Here is a 23,431-nt window from a genome sequence, read left to right as displayed (position 1 = left end):
CACACACACACACACACACACACACACACACACGGGGCAGGCTGGGTGCTGAGCTGCATCCCAACTCTGTCACTGGCTATGTGAACCTCAGTTTCCTCGTCTGTCGAATAAGGACCAGGATATCGGCCTGTGTTCTTCAGAGGGCAGAGAAGACACTTGGGGAGGGTTTCGATAGAAGAGCCACCTCTCAAGCCCATTTCACTTTGAGACAGGGAGAAAACCCCTTTCCGGAGGCCCCTTCAAGGGACAGCCCCTCGGGGGAGCCTTGAATGCGTCTTGAAACCCTGAACTCAGCATCGTTCCAGAGTGGGAAAGGCTGGGATGTCTGCTGCTGTTCACCAAGCGGACACTCTTCTCAAGCCCAAGGAGCAAGAAAACGGCAAAGGTCATAGACTTACCCTCTCTGCACAGCCTGTCCTACTGCTGTTTATTCCATGTGCAGCACAACTGCTGTCTGTGGACGACTCCCTAATGCCAGGGCCCTGACCTGCCATGGGGTTGGCTGCTGGAGTTGGAGCCAGAAAGTTGGTTACACAGAAAAGCCCAGGTCCCAGCAGCTGCCACCTGGAGCCCTGCCAGGAGCTGGAGGGCAGCAAGAGCTTCGATTCGTTCCTCGGCAGTGTGACGAGGGGGGACGGCTGACCCAGGAGGCGGAGGCTGAGGAATGTCGCCCGAACACGTGGGCAGGGAGGGCTGGGGACCCGGTGGAGCCCAGCCCGAAAGCCACCAGGAGGGAGCCCGGCGTCCAGGGCCTTGGCACTGCACGCTCGCCCCGAGGGGCAGAGCCCGGTCACCTAAACAGGCACACCGGGTGGGAGGTAAGTGGAGGCAGGGAAGTGGCTGCAGCCCGGAGCACTCCCGGGCTGCCTCGGGAGGAGGTGTAGACCGACTTCCGGCCTGGGTGAGGGCGGCACCGGGCGGCCCCTCCCGAGCTCCTGGCCTTTGCCCTCAGAGCACTTTCCCCAGAGTCATTATTTAATTAGTACTTTATTTATCTCTCTTAATAGGCCCCGAACTGTGAGCCAGGAAGGTGGGGATTTTATCGTTTGCATGCACCCAGCTGCGTGCTTCTCAACCCTTTCCATCACTGCCCTCTCCTGAGCTATAGACGTTTTTTCCTAATCCACTCCAGTTCTAGGAACATTTAATGTTACAGAGAGCACTGGATGTGCAAAGGATGACCAAAATATACAGGGGATATTTAAGTACAGACTGTACAACAGTCAAAGACACATTCCCGTTAGTCCTTCCTCAAAATTCTCCCTCTTGCTTCCAACACACTTAACCCATCGTTCTGCTTACTTTTGGAGGTAGTTCTGGGAGCCTTTTTGTATTTTTACGACAAAATTACGGTGAATGCTCCGCTGCACACCACCAACAGGAAGGCCTGCTCACAAGACCACCACCGATGTCCCCATCCACCCTCCCCAGAGTCAAAACGACCGTGGAAGGTGAGCATTCCGAGTGGATTCAGGACACCGAGGCAGCCGTGACAACGGAACAAAAGACACGCGTGACAGAGGACACCCAGGACTGCTCCAGGGAGGGGCGAGAGAGGCGGGGTGTGTGTTCCTAGCCAGTAGCGCATCGGAGGGGAGCTGCGGAGATGTCCTCTAGTACGGTCAGTTAAAGAAGTGTAAATATTTACTGTATTTTCTCATTGCACCTCAGATATATGTGCGCACGCACACACACACACACACACACACACACGCACGCACGCAGAGTTCACTTACCCCAAATGCTTGGGGTCAGAAATGTCTCAGACTTTGGATTCTTCCTGATTTTGCAATATCTGCATATACATAATAAGCTATTTTGGGATGAGCCCAAGTCTAAATATGAAATTCGTTTTGGCTTCATATATGTGTTTTATATATATATAACCTGAAGGTAGTTCAATATAGCATTTTACATAATTTTATGCGTGGAACACAGTCTGGAATATTCTACTTGTGGCATTATGTTGGTATTCAAAAGGCTTCAGATGATGGAGCATTTTGGGTCTTGGATTTTCCAATCAGGGATGCTCACCCTACACCTTTGTGCTTTATGTGTGTAAAGAATCAGCTCTGAGATTGTGACTGACCTTGACAGCGGGTCTGTGTGGGCCCCGTCAAAGCTCTAGTAAATGTCTGTCAAATGGACAAGGCCCAGGGCAGCGACTCCTTGGTTTACCATCCTCTTCCCAGGGCCTGGTACCCTAGGAGCCTAGGCTAGGTACCCAAGACATTTCTAAGAGATTGTGTAGAAGACCAGAAGACGTTTCCTTTGATCACGCAATGCAGAGTAGTAACAGCTACCTTCTTTCCTTGAAACTAAAACCTAGCTGGAAAATAATCAGCCTTGAAAAGCAGAGACAAAAAAATGCCAGCCCCAACCAGCCCTTCCGTGCCCCCCTGCCACCACTATCCTGCTCGGTGGCTCCTTGGGAAGGCAGGCGAGGCAAGACCCAGCAGTGGAGATCCTGACCCCTACCCTGAAGCCCTGGAGGGTGGGAGGAAGGCGACAGCCCCTCTGCTCCTGTGGAAACAGTCTGTCTCCCTCCTCTTCAGCCCGGTAGAGGCCTGGAATTCCAGGGGGCCTCACGTCAGGCCTGCATCCAGGGGCATCCCAGCACCTCCTCTGTCGTCCCACGTTTACAGAGTAAACCAAAGCCTAGATGCGGGGGCTTCTGCCTACGCCAGTCTCTCCCATGGGCGCGAAGGAGCTAAGGGCCAGGCCTCTCCTCAGTCCGTCGGGGGCAGCAACATTCTCTTGGGATGCACTGTGTCCTCCTGACGTCCTGCTCTGAGACTAGTCTTGGGACAAGACTCTAGTCTTGGGACAAGGACGTCGACTGAGAAGGGGCTTCTGCTTTCCAAGAATGTCGCTTCCACAGATTGTCCGGCTTCTCCAGTGGTGATTTTGCTGTTTCAGGGCACTTGTGGCCTTTTAACGAACCTCTCACTCAGCTGTCAGCTTCTCGGGCTGTGGAGACCTCGCTTGTCTCTCCTTTTTGCAACTTGGGATTGAGGATGGGATTCCGGCTCCGAGGCTGAACCTGAGGGGCAAATGTAAACTGAGGCACTGACTCTCGAGAGAGTATTCCGGAGGGCGTTTCCTTGACATTCGAGAGACGCAACACCGGGCCTGGGTCAGGTTGCGACCTGGGTGCTTATTGCTCGAAAGAGAGCAAGGGACCCTTGCCGGGTGTCAGATGCACACGAGGTTCCCTTCCAACTCAGCGGGCAGCGCTGGACAAATCAGTCTCTGAGCTCAGAGTCCTCCTGTGACACTTGGGACAAAGACGGTTCCCACACGCAGGAGGCCGAAAGCTCGGCTCTGTGTCTGGCACAGGCCAAGTGCCTGCCCCCAGCAGACGGAGTGTCACTGTCCACGGGCTTCCTGCTGGTCACCTGTTCCTCTCTTCTCCTTCTGGCTCACCTGGAAATTTGCATTTTGCATTTTACTCTTCACCGCCTGGACAATCACCCGTCTCTTTAACGCAGAAAGAATAGGGACAATCTTTAGCTTTCGTTTGTGCTTTTGGCCTTTTGCATCCAAGGAAAAATGGATACTCATCAATTTTCAGATGCTTTCTCCGGGCAGGGAGTCACAGTGTGGGCCTGCAGAGGGGGCTGTGGCCTTTGGGGACGGCCTGAGACCCTCAGGGATCTATTGAGGGAGCCCAGCTAGGAGGGAGCTGGCCAGCTGAGAGACCCCAGGCAATGCTGTCTCTTCTTGGAGGGTCAGTCTTCGTCAGGTGGTGGCAGAGGCTGCAGACAGCCCCCGGGGTTGCGTAAGTGTCCCACGGGCGAGAGGAGCCCCTAGTGGCTGACTTCCCCAACAGGGACTTCAGGGGATGTTTTTCGGAAGGCACTGTCACCCTCACCCTCACCCTGGAGCTCGCTGGTTCTCTGGGGTTGGTTGGCAGTTGCTATCCCCTGGGTCCTCAAAACCCTGCCCCTCAGGGACAGTTCTAGGAGAAAAGAGCCACCTGAAGTGCTGGGGATACAACGGTACCATGGAGATGGGCCACCTCTCAGACGCTGCAGGCAGGCGCCCTGCGGGGGCTTTAGGAAGAGAGTGTTGTCAGCAAGCCCCGAGCGCCAGGGTCAGGGAGGGGAAAGAAGGGGAAATGTGGACGGTGCTAAGCCCAGGAGTGGCTACTGTCCTGCTAAGGGGCCCAGGAGATGGCAGCTTAGGGGGCTGTGAGCCGGGGGCACCAGACCTTCCAAGTTTCCCAGAGAAGCTGGAAATCCAGCGTATTCTATGAAAGCGTCCTATTTCGAGATGTCACTTAAAAAAATAAAAAGCCCTAAACCAACAAAACAAAACAAAAACAAGGAAAACGCCACGTGTGTCAAAGAAGGTACATCTGTGGGCTGCTGTTTGGGGACAGCTGCCTCTGGACCACCCGCCTCGGCATCGAGTCGGGGCTCGGTGAGTAAACACTGAGGGGCTGCTGGGAGAAACGCAGGATGCCCAGTCTCATTCTAAATTCAGAATGAAAGCAGACCTATATATTCGGTTATTAGTATGTCCCACATGATAAGCGGGGTGCACTTAGACTAAATATCTAGTTGCTGCTTATCTGAAACTCACATGTAATCAGGTTCCTGTTTTAGTTTTTCCCCTAACCCTGGCAGCCCTGCTGGCTTCCCCAAACTCAAGAAGGAAGGGAGTGAGGCTGTTTTGGGGATGGCGTATGAGTCGAGCTCAGCCTCTCAAAGCCCCTGTCTGTGACAGCTTCTTTGTAACTGACAGCTGCCTTTAGGTATTTTCCATTTAGGAGGCCTGGAGCCTGCTGCCACGAAATATGTATCACAAACCTAGTTTAGAGGGACTAAGTTTAGAGGCCGGGCACAGGTATCGTAGGGCAGTGGTTGTAAACCTTCCTTCCTGCCCTCTGTCCTTTTGCAGCAGAATCTTTTTCCCAGCCAAAGGCTGAGGGTCTCAGCACAGAGAGCAGATCGAGCAGAGCTGCTCTGGTAAAGCAAAGTGCGGGGTGCAGAGACCCCTGCCCTTCCAGGGGACCCCGGGCTCCTCAGAACTCCAGTTTGACCACCGCTCCAAGATCCAGCCCTGGATTGAATCCAATAGGGGGACAGCGGAGAACTGAGGCCCTGAGCCCGGCCACCCACAGGCCTGTGCTCCCTGCACCTGAGTGGACTCACTGGACGTTCAGCCTCTGTCCAGCTCAAGAGCTGTCCTCAGCCACGGCTTGGTGACGCCCTGTCACTGCCGCGCTGGGTACTCTCAGGGTGGTTGTCCATTCTGTCTCCCTGCGTCTCCTCTTGGGGAGGAAGCGTAACAGATTGTCCGGCTTCTCCAGTGGTGATTTTGCTGTTTCAGGGCACTTGTGGCCTTTTAACGAACCTCTCACTCAGCTGTCAGCTTCTCGGGCTGTGGAGACCTCGCTTGTCTCTCCTTTTTGCAACTTGGGATTGAGGATGGGATTCCGGCTCCGAGGCTGAACCTGAGGGGCAAATGTAAACTGAGGCACTGACTCTCGAGAGAGTATTCCGGAGGGCGTTTCCTTGACATTCGAGAGACGCAACACCGGGCCTGGGTCAGGTTGCGACCTGGGTGCTTATTGCTCGAAAGAGAGCAAGGGACCCTTGCCGGGTGTCAGATGCACACGAGGTTCCCTTCCAACTCAGCGGGCAGCGCTGGACAAATCAGTCTCTGAGCTCAGAGTCCTCCTGTGACACTTGGGACAAAGACGGTTCCCACACGCAGGAGGCCGAAAGCTCGGCTCTGTGTCTGGCACAGGCCAAGTGCCTGCCCCCAGCAGACGGAGTGTCACTGTCCACGGGCTTCCTGCTGGTCACCTGTTCCTCTCTTCTCCTTCTGGCTCACCTGGAAATTTGCATTTTGCATTTTACTCTTCACCGCCTGGACAATCACCCGTCTCTTTAACGCAGAAAGAATAGGGACAATCTTTAGCTTTCGTTTGTGCTTTTGGCCTTTTGCATCCAAGGAAAAATGGATACTCATCAATTTTCAGATGCTTTCTCCGGGCAGGGAGTCACAGTGTGGGCCTGCAGAGGGGGCTGTGGCCTTTGGGGACGGCCTGAGACCCTCAGGGATCTATTGAGGGAGCCCAGCTAGGAGGGAGCTGGCCAGCTGAGAGACCCCAGGCAATGCTGTCTCTTCTTGGAGGGTCAGTCTTCGTCAGGTGGTGGCAGAGGCTGCAGACAGCCCCCGGGGTTGCGTAAGTGTCCCACGGGCGAGAGGAGCCCCTAGTGGCTGACTTCCCCAACAGGGACTTCAGGGGATGTTTTTCGGAAGGCACTGTCACCCTCACCCTCACCCTGGAGCTCGCTGGTTCTCTGGGGTTGGTTGGCAGTTGCTATCCCCTGGGTCCTCAAAACCCTGCCCCTCAGGGACAGTTCTAGGAGAAAAGAGCCACCTGAAGTGCTGGGGATACAACGGTACCATGGAGATGGGCCACCTCTCAGACGCTGCAGGCAGGCGCCCTGCGGGGGCTTTAGGAAGAGAGTGTTGTCAGCAAGCCCCGAGCGCCAGGGTCAGGGAGGGGAAAGAAGGGGAAATGTGGACGGTGCTAAGCCCAGGAGTGGCTACTGTCCTGCTAAGGGGCCCAGGAGATGGCAGCTTAGGGGGCTGTGAGCCGGGGGCACCAGACCTTCCAAGTTTCCCAGAGAAGCTGGAAATCCAGCGTATTCTATGAAAGCGTCCTATTTCGAGATGTCACTTAAAAAAATAAAAAGCCCTAAACCAACAAAACAAAACAAAAACAAGGAAAACGCCACGTGTGTCAAAGAAGGTACATCTGTGGGCTGCTGTTTGGGGACAGCTGCCTCTGGACCACCCGCCTCGGCATCGAGTCGGGGCTCGGTGAGTAAACACTGAGGGGCTGCTGGGAGAAACGCAGGATGCCCAGTCTCATTCTAAATTCAGAATGAAAGCAGACCTATATATTCGGTTATTAGTATGTCCCACATGATAAGCGGGGTGCACTTAGACTAAATATCTAGTTGCTGCTTATCTGAAACTCACATGTAATCAGGTTCCTGTTTTAGTTTTTCCCCTAACCCTGGCAGCCCTGCTGGCTTCCCCAAACTCAAGAAGGAAGGGAGTGAGGCTGTTTTGGGGATGGCGTATGAGTCGAGCTCAGCCTCTCAAAGCCCCTGTCTGTGACAGCTTCTTTGTAACTGACAGCTGCCTTTAGGTATTTTCCATTTAGGAGGCCTGGAGCCTGCTGCCACGAAATATGTATCACAAACCTAGTTTAGAGGGACTAAGTTTAGAGGCCGGGCACAGGTATCGTAGGGCAGTGGTTGTAAACCTTCCTTCCTGCCCTCTGTCCTTTTGCAGCAGAATCTTTTTCCCAGCCAAAGGCTGAGGGTCTCAGCACAGAGAGCAGATCGAGCAGAGCTGCTCTGGTAAAGCAAAGTGCGGGGTGCAGAGACCCCTGCCCTTCCAGGGGACCCCGGGCTCCTCAGAACTCCAGTTTGACCACCGCTCCAAGATCCAGCCCTGGATTGAATCCAATAGGGGGACAGCGGAGAACTGAGGCCCTGAGCCCGGCCACCCACAGGCCTGTGCTCCCTGCACCTGAGTGGACTCACTGGACGTTCAGCCTCTGTCCAGCTCAAGAGCTGTCCTCAGCCACGGCTTGGTGACGCCCTGTCACTGCCGCGCTGGGTACTCTCAGGGTGGTTGTCCATTCTGTCTCCCTGCGTCTCCTCTTGGGGAGGAAGCGTGTGTGAGCCGCCCCTGTGCTGTGTCTCATGGACCTGGGAAGTGGGGACCACACTGGTTCTCCGTCTCCCATGGGCTTCGGGGGCCCAAGTCGCGCGAGCCCCGCCTTGGCGGGTGTGGGGTCCATTCCGGTCCCCACTCCATGTTCTCCCCATTATTTCCTTCATCCTTTCACCAGGGTTCCTGGGCTGCCCCGCCCCCTCTCCTCTCCCCGCTGCCCCTCGCCTCCAGGTCCCCAAGTCATTCTGCGCCTGGTTTGGTCGGTTGCCCATCCGCCTCCTCTGACCTCGAGATCCCGGGTTAGACTCTCGCTCTCTTAGGTCACCTGTTCACCTGCGGCCCAGGCAGGGGCCTGGGGCTGGGGAGGGGCAGAGAGGGGGCAGGAGTTTCCGGGGCCGCACGCACGGGTGTCCCCGTTCCAGGGCTCTGGCGCTTTCCGAGGCCGTCCATACTGTGGGCTTGGCTGCCTCATCGGAGCACTGCCACACCTGCCTCTCTTTCTCGCTGAAGGAACAGCTGCGAGGTGTGCAGTCCTTTGCATTTTTCTGTGTGTGATCCGCTAAACGTTCCTGAGTGAAAATATCCGGTGAGTGAGAGTGTTTAGTGTGTCCTAAGCTGTGTCGACCTGGGCATCCCCTCTGGGGATTTGGATAGTCACTGGAAGTGGTTGGCAGAAGAGGGGCTGTGGGGTCAAAGCCTCTTTCTCTAATTTTCTTTTTGTTGTTTTCTGACGCAGGGTCTCACTATGTAGTTGACACTGACCTGGAACTCACTATGTAGCCCAGGCTGGTCTCAAACTCACAGCGATCCTCCTGCCTCAGCCTCCTGAGCGCTGGGATGACAGGCGTGCGCCCCCACGCCCGGCTTGAAAGCCCCATTTTTTGTCAGTCACCTTCTGTCCACATGCTGCACCCCTGCCCACATTTTATCTTTTCATCCTTTCGGGGGTTTGAGGATGGCAGGCCCTGAGCTCCCATTCCATTCAAAGCTTATACAACATCTGACAGTTTCTACTCCTCGGTCAACAACACACAGTGGCGCCGAGGCAGACAGGCTCTAGAGAACACCAGAGGTCTAAGACGATCTCGGAACACAGCGAGTGGAACAGAATAGCTAAGGCGGCAGCGGCTCTGAGGAGTCTTACTTGCTCAGAGGTTTCTCTACGTGTTCTCATTGCCGCAAACCCTGTGTGATGGACACCGTTTTACTCTCTCCCTAAAGACAGGGATCTAGGCTAATTGAGTAGCAGAAAGGTTAGGGGCGCCAGCCCAGCTGAGACCACCCAGCACAGCCGAGCTCAAGCCCCCACACCAGCGTTTGACTGGCTGGGGCCTGGAAGGGGAGCTGAGTTGTTTCCCGGAGCAGAAATGCATTTCAGCTGTTCCCACATTTCAGATCCTAACGAGGGGCTCGGGAAGCCCTGCATGCTTCTCAGAGAGCGACTTCTGAGCATTGGAATGTTTTCTATTGAAAATTCCAGTCTTAGCCCATTCACAAAGAGTTTGCAGCCTCTCTTGGCTGTAGTGCTCCTTGTATTCACCACGCAGAAAAGGGAGCTTCACAAAGGAGCTGCCAACATCAGGGGGCCAGAAAAAGTCCCAGGGTTAGCTGGACTCGTCAGCTGGCAGGGAGTCCTCTGAAAGAGGCCCAGGATTGCCCCCACCACCCGGAGCTGCCTTCTCCCGTACTAACTGAGCTTGCTACATGCCGGGTAAAGTCATTTACTTGTCACTCAGGGGCAGAGGTGGGCATGCACCCTGTTTGTTTGTCTCCAAAGCTGGCCTCAATTCAGAAAGGCTCGGCTGTGAATGTGGGAAGTGGACCAGCCCGGGCCATGGTCACTGTCACACTGTTCCCCGGAAAGAGCTTCCAGGGCATCCCAGGGTCCAGGCGTGTCCAGCACTGAGGTTTCCCCAGGATGTCATATCAAGCCTCATTTGCATTGCTAATGGATTACTAAGGAAGTGTGATTAGATTCTGGTTTTTTTTGTTGCTGGTTTTTGAGACAGGGTCTCACTATGTAGTTGAGACTGACCTGGAACTCACTATGGAGCCCAGGCTGGTCTCGAACTCACAGCGATCCTCCTGCCTCAGCCTCCCGAATGCTGAGCTTATAGGCGTGCGCCACCACGTCCAGCGTGTGATTAGATTCTGCAAGCTCAGCTTGGTGAAGAAGGAGTTCAGACAACTGAAAGGGCATTGGAGAGTGTCTGTCTGTCTGTCTGTCGGCGAGGGTGGTTCTGGAGCTCAAGGTGAATGACTTCATTCTCTGAGGCCTCAACCCATCCTTTTTTATGAACTGCTGCTGAGATTTTATATAGGAGACTTTGAAAAACTGAAGGCTCCTTATGAAAATACTGAGGGTGAGACCTAACTTTCATTTTCCTTGAACTTCCATTTTAAAATTGAAAAATATACTCCTAGGAAGCTCCTAGGAAGGAGCTGATGCCCAGGGAGAATCACACAGGTTCACTTAGGGTCCAGCAAAATTTTGGAATTTATCTTTAGCCCTGAAAACAGGAGCTTCTCGTACCATGTTAAGAACGATCCTTAAGTGCAAACCGTTCCCTCTGAGATGGGCACCCGAGAGGGGTGAGTGGAGGCGGGTGAGTCGGGTGCTCCGGAGAGCAGGGCTGGGAGGGTGGTCTGGGCGGGGGCGGGGACCCCCTTCTTCAGCAGAGCAGCCCTGTTAGCCTCGGTTTCCTCTCTCTGGGGCCCTGAGCGCCCCAGGACGAAGCGGGAGGGAGCGGGGCCAGGGGGTCTGTGCTCCGTGTTCTGTGAGGGCCGCCGTTCTCGTCCAGGCTCCCAACCCGCGAAGTCCACGAACTTGCAAGGCCCAGGCTTTAGCTTTTCGGGGCCTCTGACACGGGTTTAACTGGGCCCTTTTTCACCTCCCTCTGTGGAAGGGTTCCAGGGCCAAGCCGGCTGGCACAGCCTCTGCATCGAGCATGAATGAGGGAGCCCATGAATGATGCATGTGGCACTGATTATGTAAATCCTAGGTTTTCTCACATTTCCAGCCAGCGCACCACAAGGGCTGGGGGGCGGCTTTGTCATCTTTTGTGGTTTGGTGTCTCTGTTTGGGGGCCTGGGCTGCCAAGCCCCAGAAGGCACCTCAGGAAGTTCTGGGCCCCACAGAGGGTACCGCAAAGGACAAGTTAGACCTGGTGCCGCCCCAGCTCCCTCCACAGGGCTCGGGGCCAAAGGACTCTGTGCCGTGCGTGCGGCGACCCCGAGACGCAACGCTGAGGCCTGGGTGTTTAATGAGGAGCTGCAGTGCCAGACGCTTTCATTCCGGGGCTGCACGCTGGGGAGCCTGCTCGGGGGTCTGCGGGGGAGGCGGGCTGCTGGGGGCTCACCTGAGAGCGCCTCTTGGGTGGGGGCTGGATGTCTGAGAGGCCACACACGCGCGCACAGCCACACGTGTAAACACGCAGTCATATACATGCAAACACGTGCACAGACGTGTCACGCACACACATGCTAGTGAACAAACCTATGTCTGAAGTAAAAATAACATAACCATTACAGGGGGCCCTAGCAGACAGCCCCCCAGACAGCAAGGAACCAGAGCAGGGGTCGTCTGGGGTTGGGTCCCGGCCCTACTCAGCAGCCCCAGTAAGGACCCTGGCGAGGCCGGCACACCAGTCAGGCAGGCTTGGGGAGGCGTTAGTAAACCTGACCACTTTGCAAAGTCTGGACATACCCTGTGCCCATCTGCAGACGGGTCAGGAAGAGGTGCTGGCCCGACGCCAGCTTTGAGATCTGCTGTCTTAGGAAGAATGACAGCAGAGGGTCTGATTGTATGGAAAAGTCTGATTCTGGTGCCCAGCCGAGGGCTGGCCCACAGCCACGCTTGCGGGTCAGGAGTGGACGGATGCAGGTGTGACTGCAAAGGAGACAGAGACACCCTCTGCTGACCAAGCTGCAGACACAGGCTTGCCGGGGAGCATCTAAACTGGCTGGGTGCTCCCTGGAGAGGCCATCTGCTGGCCACTGGCAATACGGGGAAAGGCAGTGAGCACCCACAAATGCCAAGGGCTCCTCAGAGTGAGCACCACCTGAGACCACCAGCTGCCAGGTCGGCCAGCAAGCGTGGGGTAGTGAGGGACACCTGCGCGGTATTTAATCCCCACAGCCCTGTGAGGCAGATGCTGGTGGCTGCCGTTTACTGACGGGGGGCAGCCAGGCTCTGAGAGAAGAGACTTGCACAAGGTCACACAGTTAACGAATGGGGGGATTTGAATCCAGGACCGATCCCTATATGGTATGACAGGTGGACACCAAGATGAGGGAGGAGGAGACTTCCTTTGGCCGAGTGACCCGCCTGGGCCTGGACTCTCGGTTCCTCAAAACCAATGTAGTCTGCAACCCAAGCCTGCCAACAAGGTCCCAGCCTCACACCTCTCCCTGCAGTGGAGAAGCCCCCAGATCACTGCCCCATGGCGTCAGCCTGCCGCCGGTTCTGTCTGCGCCACACGGGAGGACACCCCTTCACGGAGCTGCTCTGCCCATCTGTCCGTCCGTCCATCCGTCAGCCTGTCCTCCTGTCCGCCCTTCCATCTGTCCATTTCCCAGACACTAACTGGGTGTCCACTATGTTCTGGGCACTTGGAATAGTGAATCCAGATCTCCGCTCTCAGAGAGCTTATTCATCTATGCATCCTTAGCAGAATGATAAAAATATGAATAATTACCATCATTTAAAAAATACTGGGCCGGGGATTTAGCTCAGTGGTGCTGCCACCTGCCTCGCAAGCGTAAGGTCCTGAGTTCAATCCCGGGTACAGATGAGCATCTAGTCTCAGAGAAGTTGAGACACCTGCCTAAGGCCACACAGTGAGTGGCAGGGCGGTGGTCTGAACTCAGTCTGCCTGTCGTTGTCGAAGCTCTTCTGCCACCCTCATTTGCAAAGAAGGCGCCACAGCCTGGACCCCAGGACCTCCGGAGCCACGTCTAAGGGGCCCAGAGCCGCTGTGCCTACCTTCTGCTGCCTGGTGGCCCTGTTGAGCCTCCTCTCCTGCCGCAGCTGCTGCTCCGTGCGCTCCAGGGCCTCCTTCAGCAGCGCCTTCTCCTCAGCCTCCTTGTAGACGTCGTCCTCCAGCTTGGCCACCTGGGACTGGTACATCTGCACGGACACTTTGCTCTGCCTGGGCATGGAGAGAGGGGTCCCTTCCCCTTCACATCCCGTCTGCCAACGGCGCATCAGTGGCCTCTGCAAAGACTTCCATGCCGGGGGCGCCCTTCCAAGGGGAGCCTGGGACAAGGGTTTGTGGAGGTGCAGAGGACAGAGCTGGACGTGGCCGTGTGGAGGGGTCCAGGCTGTGCTGCTGGGGACCTGTGTGTGACTCTTGGGAAAGCGCTGGAACCACCAACTCAGCACAGGTGGCGACTGCGAGTCTGGGACGATAACAGTCCTGCACCCGTCACTGAGTTCTCGGGGACACACTCGCCCCGCTGGGCCTGACTGCCGCCCCCAGCAGCGTGGTTACTCCACGCCCAGACTTCTGTCCTCCTGTCCCATCCCCGGCGTCCGCTGCTGTCTCTGCTTAGCAGGAGAGGGGACCCAGCCTTCGGGTGGCCCCGGGCGGTACCTGAGCTGCTCCAGGTCCCGCTCGTAGCCCTGCAGGAGCGCCTCCTTCCTCTGCAGCCGACCCTTGAGCTGCGCGATCTTCTCAAACACCAGGTCCAGGTCCCTTTGCCGCAGGTGGCTGACTCTCTCCCTCTCTTTGGGGGAGAGGTGCCGCAGGGACACGTGTCCTGACATGGCCCTGACGTGCATCAGGCTCCCCAGTGTCCTGCTCATGTCCATGTACTGCAAGCAAAGTGGGGACAGTGAGGGGCCGTCGCCGAGGCCGGGGCGGCAGATGGAAGTCCGGCCACAGCTAATTCTGCAGCATTCGCCGCCTGTAACTGCAGAGGGCAAACGAACGCTCGGGAAAGGAGGGCAGCTGGGGCGTTCACTGCCCTGCACTCACTTGCTCGGCCATTACGAGAGCCAGCGGGTAGAACGACACAAAAGTAAACATCATTCTGCTGTACGCAGGCTCTCCAGGAACCCGGCTCTGCTGTTCCCGTCCTCCCTCCCTCCCTCCCTTCCGTTTCTTTCAATCTCTTTTCTTCTCTCTCTCTGGCTCGCTTGCTTTCTTTTTCTCTCCCTTTTCTTTCTTTCCTTCCTTCCTTCCTGTGCACTTTCTGACCCGGGCTGGCTAGGACGTGCGTTTGCAGTTAGTGGGACAATGAAGGAGCCATGCGAGGCTGAGATTTAGGGAACTGCCCCGTGGTTAAGTGACCGCCAGGACCCAGGCTCGGGACGGGAGGGGTGGGTGGCGCATACCAGTTTTTCACTGAGCTCTAAGGCCTCAGCCATGTCTGCTTTCCCTGACTTCTCTGTGGTGGAGCTGGACCCCGAGTTGGTAAAGCCATTCTGAGGGTGAAAAGAAAAGCCATCAGAGCTCTGCCAGCCATCCCTGATGAATTTCTGCGAGCAGAAGCTAAAGCACTGTGCGACTACAGAGGGTTTAGTTCAAAAGACTTGGTAGGTTTATTTCGGTTCCCGACCCATCGGCTGGGGCCCTTTGGCAGCCTCTTTCCTGTAGCTGAACCCTTCGGGGGAGGCTCGGCTGGTCTCCTTTGATCACGGGCCGTCTTCCCTCCTCTCAGGAGGGCTGATTCTGTACCCCTCCCCCGGGGCGTTTGCCAGTGTCTGGACGTGTTCTTGGAGGTCACATCTGATGATGGAGGGGCTATGGCATCTAGTGGGCAAAGGGCAAGAACGCCACTAACTGTCCCCAGCGCGCAGGACAGACCCTCTTCCAAGCTGGGCAGAAGGATCTGGCCCTAGGGAGAGACAGGGCCGAGTTCAGGGAGCCGCGGCCTGGATGACAAAGCCCCACGGAGTCAGGGACCACGCTGCTGTCTGCTCTCCCCTACTGCTTGTGCACGCAGGCACCTGGCCCAGGCAGGGGTGCTCCCTGGACAAGTGAAGGGGCAAAGGAATGGTTACCTAGAAAACACCCTTCTCGGGCTGGGGTGCAGCTCAGCGGCACAGGGCTTGCCTAGCGCGCATGGCCTTCTGTTCAATCCCCAGAGTGGAAAAACAGAACAGAACAACACAACAGACAATAAGGAAGATGCCGAACACCCCTCCTTCTGCCGGAGGAAGCGCACTTTCAGGGGGCCTTCGGACAGTGTGGCCCCACGTTGTCCTGGGCGGGACCTGGTGGGCGGCCCGAGCAGACCCTTTCCTGAGGTCCCGTGGGTGGGTTCCAGCTGTGCACTCGCCCAGAACCTCGTCAGCATGGCAGGCCGCCGCGTCACACGGAGCCGGGGACCCCCGGGGATCGTGCCGAGTCTCCTCGGAATCGGACGCCAGGACACCGAGCCCACAGTGGGCACCGCCCTGCACCCCGTGAGATCAACAGCAGAGCGCCCTGATCACACAGACGTGGAGGCCTCGGCGTGGCCTGGATGGGCAGGAGTGGCAGTGACAGTGAGGAGACCAGGCCGGCCGCAGGGACAGCCCGAAAAGCAGCACGGCGGCCGTCGTCCGGATGAGTCCTCTGCACCCCTTTCCCTGCAAGCAGGGAACAAGAGGGCAGCAGGCAGGACACAGCCCGGCTGCTCCTTCATCTCTGTGCCCTCAGATGCGCTACTCGATCTGTGGAAGCCTCTGCTTTTTCTGCTCTGTGAAGGGGGAACTGACGACGGCTGTGACTCTGTTTAAATAGAGGACTTAGCTCAGCACAGGCGGCACGAATCTGCTCGGCACTGCTATCCAGGAAGGGGTGTGGGGTTTTGAAAAGTTGGGAGGTTCCCTGCTGTGCAACGTCAGCAGTGGGACTGGGGTCATCTTCGAGGGGAAGTTCAGGCTGGGAAGCTGCACCAGGAGATGCGCTCTAGCTGGCCTCCTACCTGGAGATCGTCCCCCCGCCCCGTATCCAATGCTGGAAAATGAAGGTTTGCTTTTTATCAGGAAACCCAGCTCACTTCCAAAGACCTTTATCCTGGACGCTAGCAAATGTGCAGAAAAATTGTAGAAGATGTTGGTCTAGGTAGGATGATCTTGGTATTTCTTCTAGAAACCAGTATGGGCTTTAGGTCCAGCTGTGACGTAGGCATGGTGGTGTGTGCCCTTAATTCCAACTCTCTGGGAGGCTGAGGCAGGAGAATCTCAAGTTTAAGTCTAGTCTGGCAAAGTAGCCACTTAGTAAGAACCTGCCTCAAAAGTAAAAAGGCTGAGGTTAAAGCTTATGTAGGGCTCAGGCTCAAGCCCTAGTACTAAGACTAAACTCAACTAAACTAAAATGCAGACCCAGGGCTATAGTAAGCATGCATTTTGTGGGCCCTGTCCACGTCACATGTCTGTCAAATGCCACGAGATCCACTGCGGGTATAACGGCACTTTCACCTTCACGGTCAGATCACTCCCAACACTTCTGGTCCATAAATCAGTACCCCTTTAGGAGGAGAAGCTTTCCTGAATAACACCATCTAAATACTACTGCCACTGCTGCTGCTGCAGCTACCATTAGCTATTATTTAGTGAGCCGGCGGCCGAGCCAGGCACCGGTCTTGGCGCGTTCCGGCCAGGCCTCTCACACAGTCATCCCTAGTATCTTCGACGTCGTGTTCCAGCTGTCACACGGAGTCCTAGTGAGGTTCAGACCTCGGCCTGAGGCCTTCAGCTTGGGGTCCAGGCTCGGGTGTGCAGAGGCCTCTTGTGTCCTCCTCGTCACGCCCCCGCTGCTCCCTCCTGCGCGTTCCGGTTCTCCGGTTTATGGTAGGAGGGAAACCTTAACGTGTGGGCACAGTGTTAGGAGCCGGCGAGTGGAATATTTTCCACAGCGTCACACCTGCTGTGAGGACGCGGCCACCACGTCTGAGGGCTCGTCCTGGCCAGGTGTCAAGGCCAGGCCGCCTCACGCTCCATCAGACAGAGGGCCGCCGGCCTCCGCAAACTTCCAACCTCACCGACTGCAGGTTCAGACCCCGCCAGAACGACGGACGCCCACAGCGCAGGCGGCGTGGCTTGTGTGGCCCCGATGCCCACACTTGCTGTGCGCCACACACTGAAGAGACGCATTTTCTGTGCTTACCTCTTGGATCTGTACTCTGGAAAGAATTGGCAAAATGGGCTTTGCGTCCAATAACCTTGTGGGGACACTGTTTTCCATTCTGAGAGTCTTTAATTCTAGAAGTGATTCTTTGAGGTGGTCCTTAGGATCTATAAAAGAAATAATTTAGACTCAGGAAGAAGTTATTTTATGTACGTTATTTACGATGCACGGGACACTTACCACAGGCCTGCTTTAATTCTCCCTGAGCAGATAGGGAAACTGAGGCCTAGGGAGAGTCAGTGACTTGTCCAAGGCCACAGAGCTGAGGAGGCTGAGGCCGCACAGGTGTTGGCACACAGCTCTTGAGGGTGAACTTGGCCTAGGCCATCCAGCTACCAGGACAAGGACAGGACCAGGACTAGCTTCTGGGTCTGCGCCCAGTGCCCTGTGTCCTGCTGAGCTCTCCAACTTGAGGGTGTTCTCCCCTGTGAGTGAGGGACTCTGTGGGGCTCCCAACGCCGACCCTTTGGCTGTGTTAACCCATGGAGTTTCCACAGGGCCACCGTGAAATAAGAAAAGGGAGGCCAGTGGCCAGTGCTTCCTAATGTCCCATTTAGTTCGTGTCCAGGTCTGTGCTCGGCTGGGTTCTGTCCCGACGCGAGGCGGCGGGGATGGAAGACAGCAGCCCCCAAGTGTGCCTCAGGCTCGGGCACCCCGCAGGGGCGAGGGAGGCAGGGACTTACTTGGAGGCCCGGCCTCCAGTTCTTTGATTCGCAGCCGGAGTTCCGACAAGGCCTTCCTCTGCCGCTGGATGACTTCCTCATGCCGGTGCCCTCTGCACTTGGCCCCCAGGTCACTGAAGGATTGCGCCTAGGGACGGAAGGGTGCAGACAGCAGTGCAATTAGCAATCTCAATCCGTCTCTCACACTCACAGGAGAAGCCCTGTCCTCGAGCTCTCTGGAAAATATCTCCAGGGCTTCAGCAGAGAAGGGGTTTACAGTGTTGATGGCAAATGTGAAGTCCTATCTAGGCAGATTTCTGGCTTTCCTACCTAATTAGCATCACTAGAGATAAGAGATTTCTGTTCCTTCTCCATGATTTATGTCTTTCTTCTAATATTCTTCTGTGCCTGGGTTTTCACTTGTTACTCTCTTAGTCTGTTTTGGAACCACTGCAGAATGCTCGGCTTTCTGAACAGGCGACTGTTTTCGTCGTCGTTATCACTATTATTATTTGCAGGACCAGAGGAGGAACCCAGGGCCTTCTGCACACTGAGCATGTGCTGCTCTCTGGGGCCCCGGCCTCAGTCCCAGCCCGGCCCCAGGGCAGATCTGTAGGTGGTGCTTGGAGCTTTCTTTGAAATTGGTCATGAGGATGACATCTCCCATTTGCCAGGGGACTTGATACACTGGCTCCTGGTTGGTCTGTAGACCTTCTCTGGAGGCCACGGCCTCTAGCAGTTTACCCCCAGGACTTTCTGCAGTTATGTCCTGTGCTGTATGGTCCAATATGGTAGCTGCTGACCACTTGTGGGTGGACTCTAACGGGTGGCTCGGGGCCACAGCTGCAGGTACTCAGGCCACAGACGAGGAAGGTCTTTGCCTTTAAAGCCGTTGGTTCTTTTAAAATTTGGGAGAATGCAGTGGTTTGTTCTTCAAAAAAATTCCCCTACCCAAAACATGAGCCTGTGACTTCTAGAGATCTCTGGGGCCCAGCCCTGACTCCGAGTTGCACATCGTGTTTATGGAAAGCCATTCACTTAGCCATTCACGACACAGAGTTTTTGAGCCCCTCTGGATGCCAGGCCGTCTTCTAGGCTCTGGGGACTCAGCAGTGACTAAAGCAGGCAGCCTCCCCTGTTGCTGTGAGGGCTTTTGTGTCCCGGTTTGGGGAGACAGGCACGGACGAGGAGAGCTGGGCAGAGAGCCGCAGCGGGCAGGGCAGGGATGAATGTCGCAGGGCTCGGTGGGGACCGGGAAGGGTGCGGGGCGTGGCTCTCGGCGGCAGATGAGTCTCCACAGAGAGCCCTGAGATACCGGCAAGAAGAAAGGGAAGAACTGACAGTCTGGTTCTCATGACTATGTTTAAAATAGAAACTTTGGTTCACTTCATACTATTGCTACAGATCTAAAAGATAACACATACAGCATCACGTGAACCAAACGTAAGCGTTATTTAGAGATCGCTGCCTGTCGACCGTCTACTTCTCCATCTAGAAATGTACGTGTCTGCCTCTCACCCCGTCTGACCCTCTGTCTCTTATCCTTCTGTCTGCATGTCTGGCACAGTCCTAGGCACTGGGGTGAGGCTGGGCACCCAGAGCAGCCCTGCTGTGCAGCTCCTTCCTCTAGGGCAGCTCTGTGACAGCGGCCCCAGTCCTGTGTCCTTTGCAAGGGGCTCAGCAGTGCCATCGGAGGCCCTCCTGGGAACGTCCCCATCCCACAGGCCCCCAGGTCTCTGCCCCTGTGGCCTTCACTTCCTGGTCCCCAGTGGACATTGCGCTCACTATGGCTTCTGTCTCTCCCCTCACAGAACATAGGCTCCCCTGTCTCTTTTGGCTACTGTGATATTCCTGGGGCTGAGCACAGTAGTTGCTGAATAAACAGGAAGCTGGGACGCCCCCACGAAGAGCTCACCCCAATTCCGGCTGGGCCCAGGCCCCTGGAGGTGAGAGGGGCCACTCCACCCCCAGGACCTTGCTTGTCCTGCGACCCTGGCTCTAGCCTGTCCTGGGCTGCGCACGAGTGCCCTTCCCGGGCCGGGCTCCCCACTGCCCCCACACGCACGGCTCTCTGTCGTCCTGTTTAAGGAGGGTAGGAGGCTCTGAACCTGGGGGCTGCAGGGAGACACAGCAGCCAGGAGAGGCTCAGTCACCAGGCTGAAGCGTAAGCCGGGCCACGTGACCCTCCTCAGCGTGCTTCCGGGAACTTCTTTATTTGGAGAGTAGAGATTCTTTCTCATAGGACTCTTAAGCCCTCTGACCCCCTCTGGCTTGGAAAACAGGAAGTAGTGTGGGGACGAAAGTCATTCCAAGAAAGAACAAATAATCTTTTTCTTTTATCTTGCGGCCTCTTTCCCCCATCCCGCTGAAGGAATCCTGCCCCATAATAGAATCTAAAAATCAGGGGCCCTTCCTAAACACGTGCGCAGAGCCCGGGGCAGTGTGAGCAGGGCAGAGACCCTCGGGAATTTCTCCAGCTGGGTCTGGCACTGCCGATCACGTGAATGACTGTGGGCCGCGATTCCGCCAGGAGTGACTCACGCTCCCTGCCCCACAGGGCTTCCGGCCACCGCACCTGACACGCGGTTCACCGGCAGTCGCCCTGAGCAATAGGAGCCGCCCTGTCAGAGTGGTCAGTGCCAGGGACAGGCCGGCTGGACCTTGGGCCCTTTTGCCCGCAGCCCTGGCTCGCTGCTGCCTGGCACGGAAATCATCTCTGCTCACACATTTGGCCTCGTTTCCAAGCAGAGTCCAGAGCCTCTCCCCGGAGTGCCTGCTCTCTGGTTTCATAAAGCCAGGGGGACGGGATATCTTGGACTCCAGGAAGCTGGGACCTCGAGGAACCCCTGCACCCCACAGGCAGCCTACCGCGGATGATGGGAAATGTCACCGCATCAGGCACAGGGACGGTGTGAGGGCAGTGCCGGGGACCGCCTGAGGCGGGCTGCTGTCCCTCCAGGACACTCCCGGCTGGGTGCCTGTCTGGGGCTCCTGGGCTGCAGAGGCTTCTGGGCAGGCGCAGAAGGAGATGACAGCCAAGGGGCTCTCACCGCATGGCTCTTTGGGAAAGAAGTTTGGGCCTATGAGGCAATTTAGGGGGTCCTTGGACCCAGCAATTCCCTACCTAGGGAAGCCTCTTAACTGTAGCATTATGCAAAAGGAGAGACAGCCTGACCTGACCTGGCTGGATAAAAAGGGACACGATGCATTCTTAGCACCCACTTTAAAATGAGAGGGGACAGGGTACAAAAACCCACATTACTAAATCAATAGCTCTCCTATACGCCAGTAATGAAAAGAGGAATCAGGAAACTAATTCCATTCACGATAGCTCCTTCTCCCAAAACAAAACAACAGAAACAATGACATAAAACAAACAAACGAACAACCCTAGGAGTCAACTTTACCAAGGAGGCAAAAGACCACTGCAATAAGCATCACAGTATGCAGAAGAAAGAAAATGAAGACACCAGAAGGTGGAAAGACGTCCCGTGTTTATGGATCTGTAGAATTAATATTGTTAAAATGACCACTTTCACGAAAAGTGCTCTACGGATTCAATGCACTCTCCATCAGAATTCCAATGACATTTGTCTAGGAAAAAAAAAGAATTTTAAAGTTCGTAATAGAAACAAAAAGACACAGAATAGCCAAAGCTGTCCTAAACAAAAAGAACGAGGCTGCATGCATCACAACACCTGACTTCAAGTTATGTTACAAAGCCATTGCAGCAAAAACACATGGTAGGAGCACAAAAGTAGACACCTAGACAACAGCAACAGGAAACAAACTCATGCAACTCCAGTGATATTTTTTCCTTCCTCCTTCCTTCCTTTGCTTCCTTCTTTTTTATTTTTGCTACCTGGCATTGAACTTGGGACCTTGCACTTGCTTGAGAGGCAGGCAGTGGCACCACTGAGCTAAATCCCTATCCCTACAGTGATCTGATTCTGGACAAAGGAGCAAAAAATATATGATGGAGCAAAGACAGCCTCTTAACAAGAAAACTGGATCTCCACATGCATCCATTTTCCTAGGACTGACTCTAGTTTCCCATTTTTAATGGCTGAGTAGTACTCCATTTCATAGAAAAACCACATCTTCTTTATCCAGTCTCCAACTGATGGGTAATTGGGCTGTTTCCAAGTTTTAGTTATAAACATGGGTGTGCATATATCTTAAGTGAAATAAACAGGACACACGTGTAAATACTGAATAGTTTCTCTGGTGTAAAAAACTAAAAGTGTAAGTAAGATCCAAAAGTGTAAGTAAAATGCAAATGGTATAACTGACAATGTGACATAGGAAGAAAAGGGCAAAGGTGTGGGGAAAGTGGGAAGGGGAGGAGAAAGGCAAGAAGGGAAAAGAAAAATACGAGAAAAGGAAAAAATGGAAACAAAGTCTTTGTAAATCGGGGAGGGTGGAGGGGGTGAGGGGTGGCAGGGGATGGGGAAAGAATGAGAACCAAGACCCGGCACGCAAAGGTCCAAGACCTCAACGATGAGTGTAACTGTACTGTGTACCTAAAATGGACCAATAAACTCAACGGGAAAAAAACAAAAACAAAAAACTGGATCTCCGTGGGCAGAGCCTGCAATTAGACCTTCCTCACCCTGTACAAAAGTCAACTCAAGAGCCGGGTGTGGTGGCGCACGCCTGTAATCCCAGCACTCAGGAGGCTGAGGCAGGAGGATCGCTGTGAGTTTGAGAGCAGCCTGGGCTACACAGTGAGTTCCAGGTCAGTCTCAACTACATAGTGAGACCCTGTCTCAAAAACAAAACACAAACAAACAAAAAAACCACACATGGAAACACAATGTTTTATAAAATTAATAGGCACTAATAAAAATATTAAAAAGAATGAGGTGATCACACTATTATATGAAAATAAACAAGTTGTAGAATATGTGTGGTTTGATACTAAAATTAGTTACTAAATCAGTGCATGCAGGTACACGTGCGTCTGTTCGTACATGCATATACATAAAATCTACTTCTCTACCACCCACAAGGTGAGGACGGTCACCGCCCTCAGGCAGGCGAACTGGCACAGAGTGACCTTGCAAGGTCACCGAGCTGCTAAGTGGAGGAGCTGGGATTCGAACCCTGGGAGACCACTGGAGCCTGATCCACAGCCACTGTGTGGGGGGTAAGGCAGCCTCTGGGAGCAAAGAGCCCAAGGCACCTGCACCCAGCTGTTGAAAGCTTAACCTCTGGAGGCTGCAACCAGGGAGGCAGGAGCTTGTGTTTTGCTTTATCCGTCTCACACAGGCAAGCAATGCTTGGAACTTAGAAGGAAAATACCTTTGAAAGAAAAGAAAGCCACCACTGGGCTCCTCGGTATCAGGCCCTTCAGGAGCCCAGGGTCCGGAGGGCACTCACCTCTTGGCTGCTTGAGGAAACATCCAGGCAGACCGGGTCTATCTGCACCGAAATGTCACACTTCTGGGTCGGGGTCCTCGGCTCCCGCTCCTTCTCAGGGCTTGCGTGGGGCTTGCATTCCTCCTGGGAAGTCCTAGGGCAGACAGGGCGCATCACCGAGCAGCAGCCGGGCACGAGGTTCAAGTCCTCCCGTATCCTTGGCAGACCAGGAAGTGAGCTCCTTGAGACCCCAGGTTTCCTGCCTCCAGATTTCTGGGGACTCTGGTGTCAGGGGATTTACGGAGTAGTTAGGGCAGGCGGTGGGTGCCCGCTGTGGTGCTGACAGGGACACTGATCCTGAGTCATCCTCCGAACTAGACAAAGTACAGGGCCCACAGGGATTCTTCCTGAGGAGGCCACTGGCTGTGAAAGCTGGTGGCCTGGATGGGGCCCCTGTTCCTTTACCTGTGTGCCCCCTGCCCTGGCCAGGAGCCATGAAGGGCAGGATGTCAGGGGAGACACACAAAACACCAGCTTCGCTCAAACTTCTTTGGGGAAGACACTACTCATGTTAAATAT

General features: G+C 55.1%; 1 protein-coding gene across 15 annotated transcripts in view; it reads right to left on the bottom strand.

The window, feature by feature from the left end:
- Fhad1 (forkhead associated phosphopeptide binding domain 1) overlaps window positions 1-23,431 on the bottom strand; it is a 117,639-nt gene that overhangs the window by 1,831 nt on the left and 92,377 nt on the right. For 14 of the 15 annotated variants that reach the window (XM_019205471.1, XM_019205475.1, XM_019205474.1 and 11 more), the window contains 6 exons: window positions 22,874-23,006; window positions 17,513-17,639; window positions 16,809-16,936; window positions 14,048-14,137; window positions 13,305-13,525; window positions 12,695-12,860 (listed from right to left, as the gene is read on the bottom strand). In XM_019205471.1, coding sequence (XP_019061016.1) covers window positions 12,695-12,860; window positions 13,305-13,525; window positions 14,048-14,137; window positions 16,809-16,936; window positions 17,513-17,639; window positions 22,874-23,006 — 865 coding nt within the window. Of the gene's footprint in view, window positions 1-5,844; window positions 5,899-8,198; window positions 8,280-12,694; window positions 12,861-13,304; window positions 13,526-14,047; window positions 14,138-16,808; window positions 16,937-17,512; window positions 17,640-22,873; window positions 23,007-23,431 lie in introns of all 15 variants that reach the window. The other variant, XM_033767300.1, reaches the window with a different exon arrangement.

This window comes from Fukomys damarensis, unplaced genomic scaffold, assembly GCF_012274545.1.
Source record: "Fukomys damarensis isolate Sample0158 unplaced genomic scaffold, DMR_v1.0_HiC HiC_scaffold_23, whole genome shotgun sequence".
NCBI classification, from domain to species: domain Eukaryota; kingdom Metazoa; phylum Chordata; class Mammalia; order Rodentia; family Bathyergidae; genus Fukomys; species Fukomys damarensis.
This window is presented reverse-complemented; position numbering and strand designations above follow the sequence as displayed.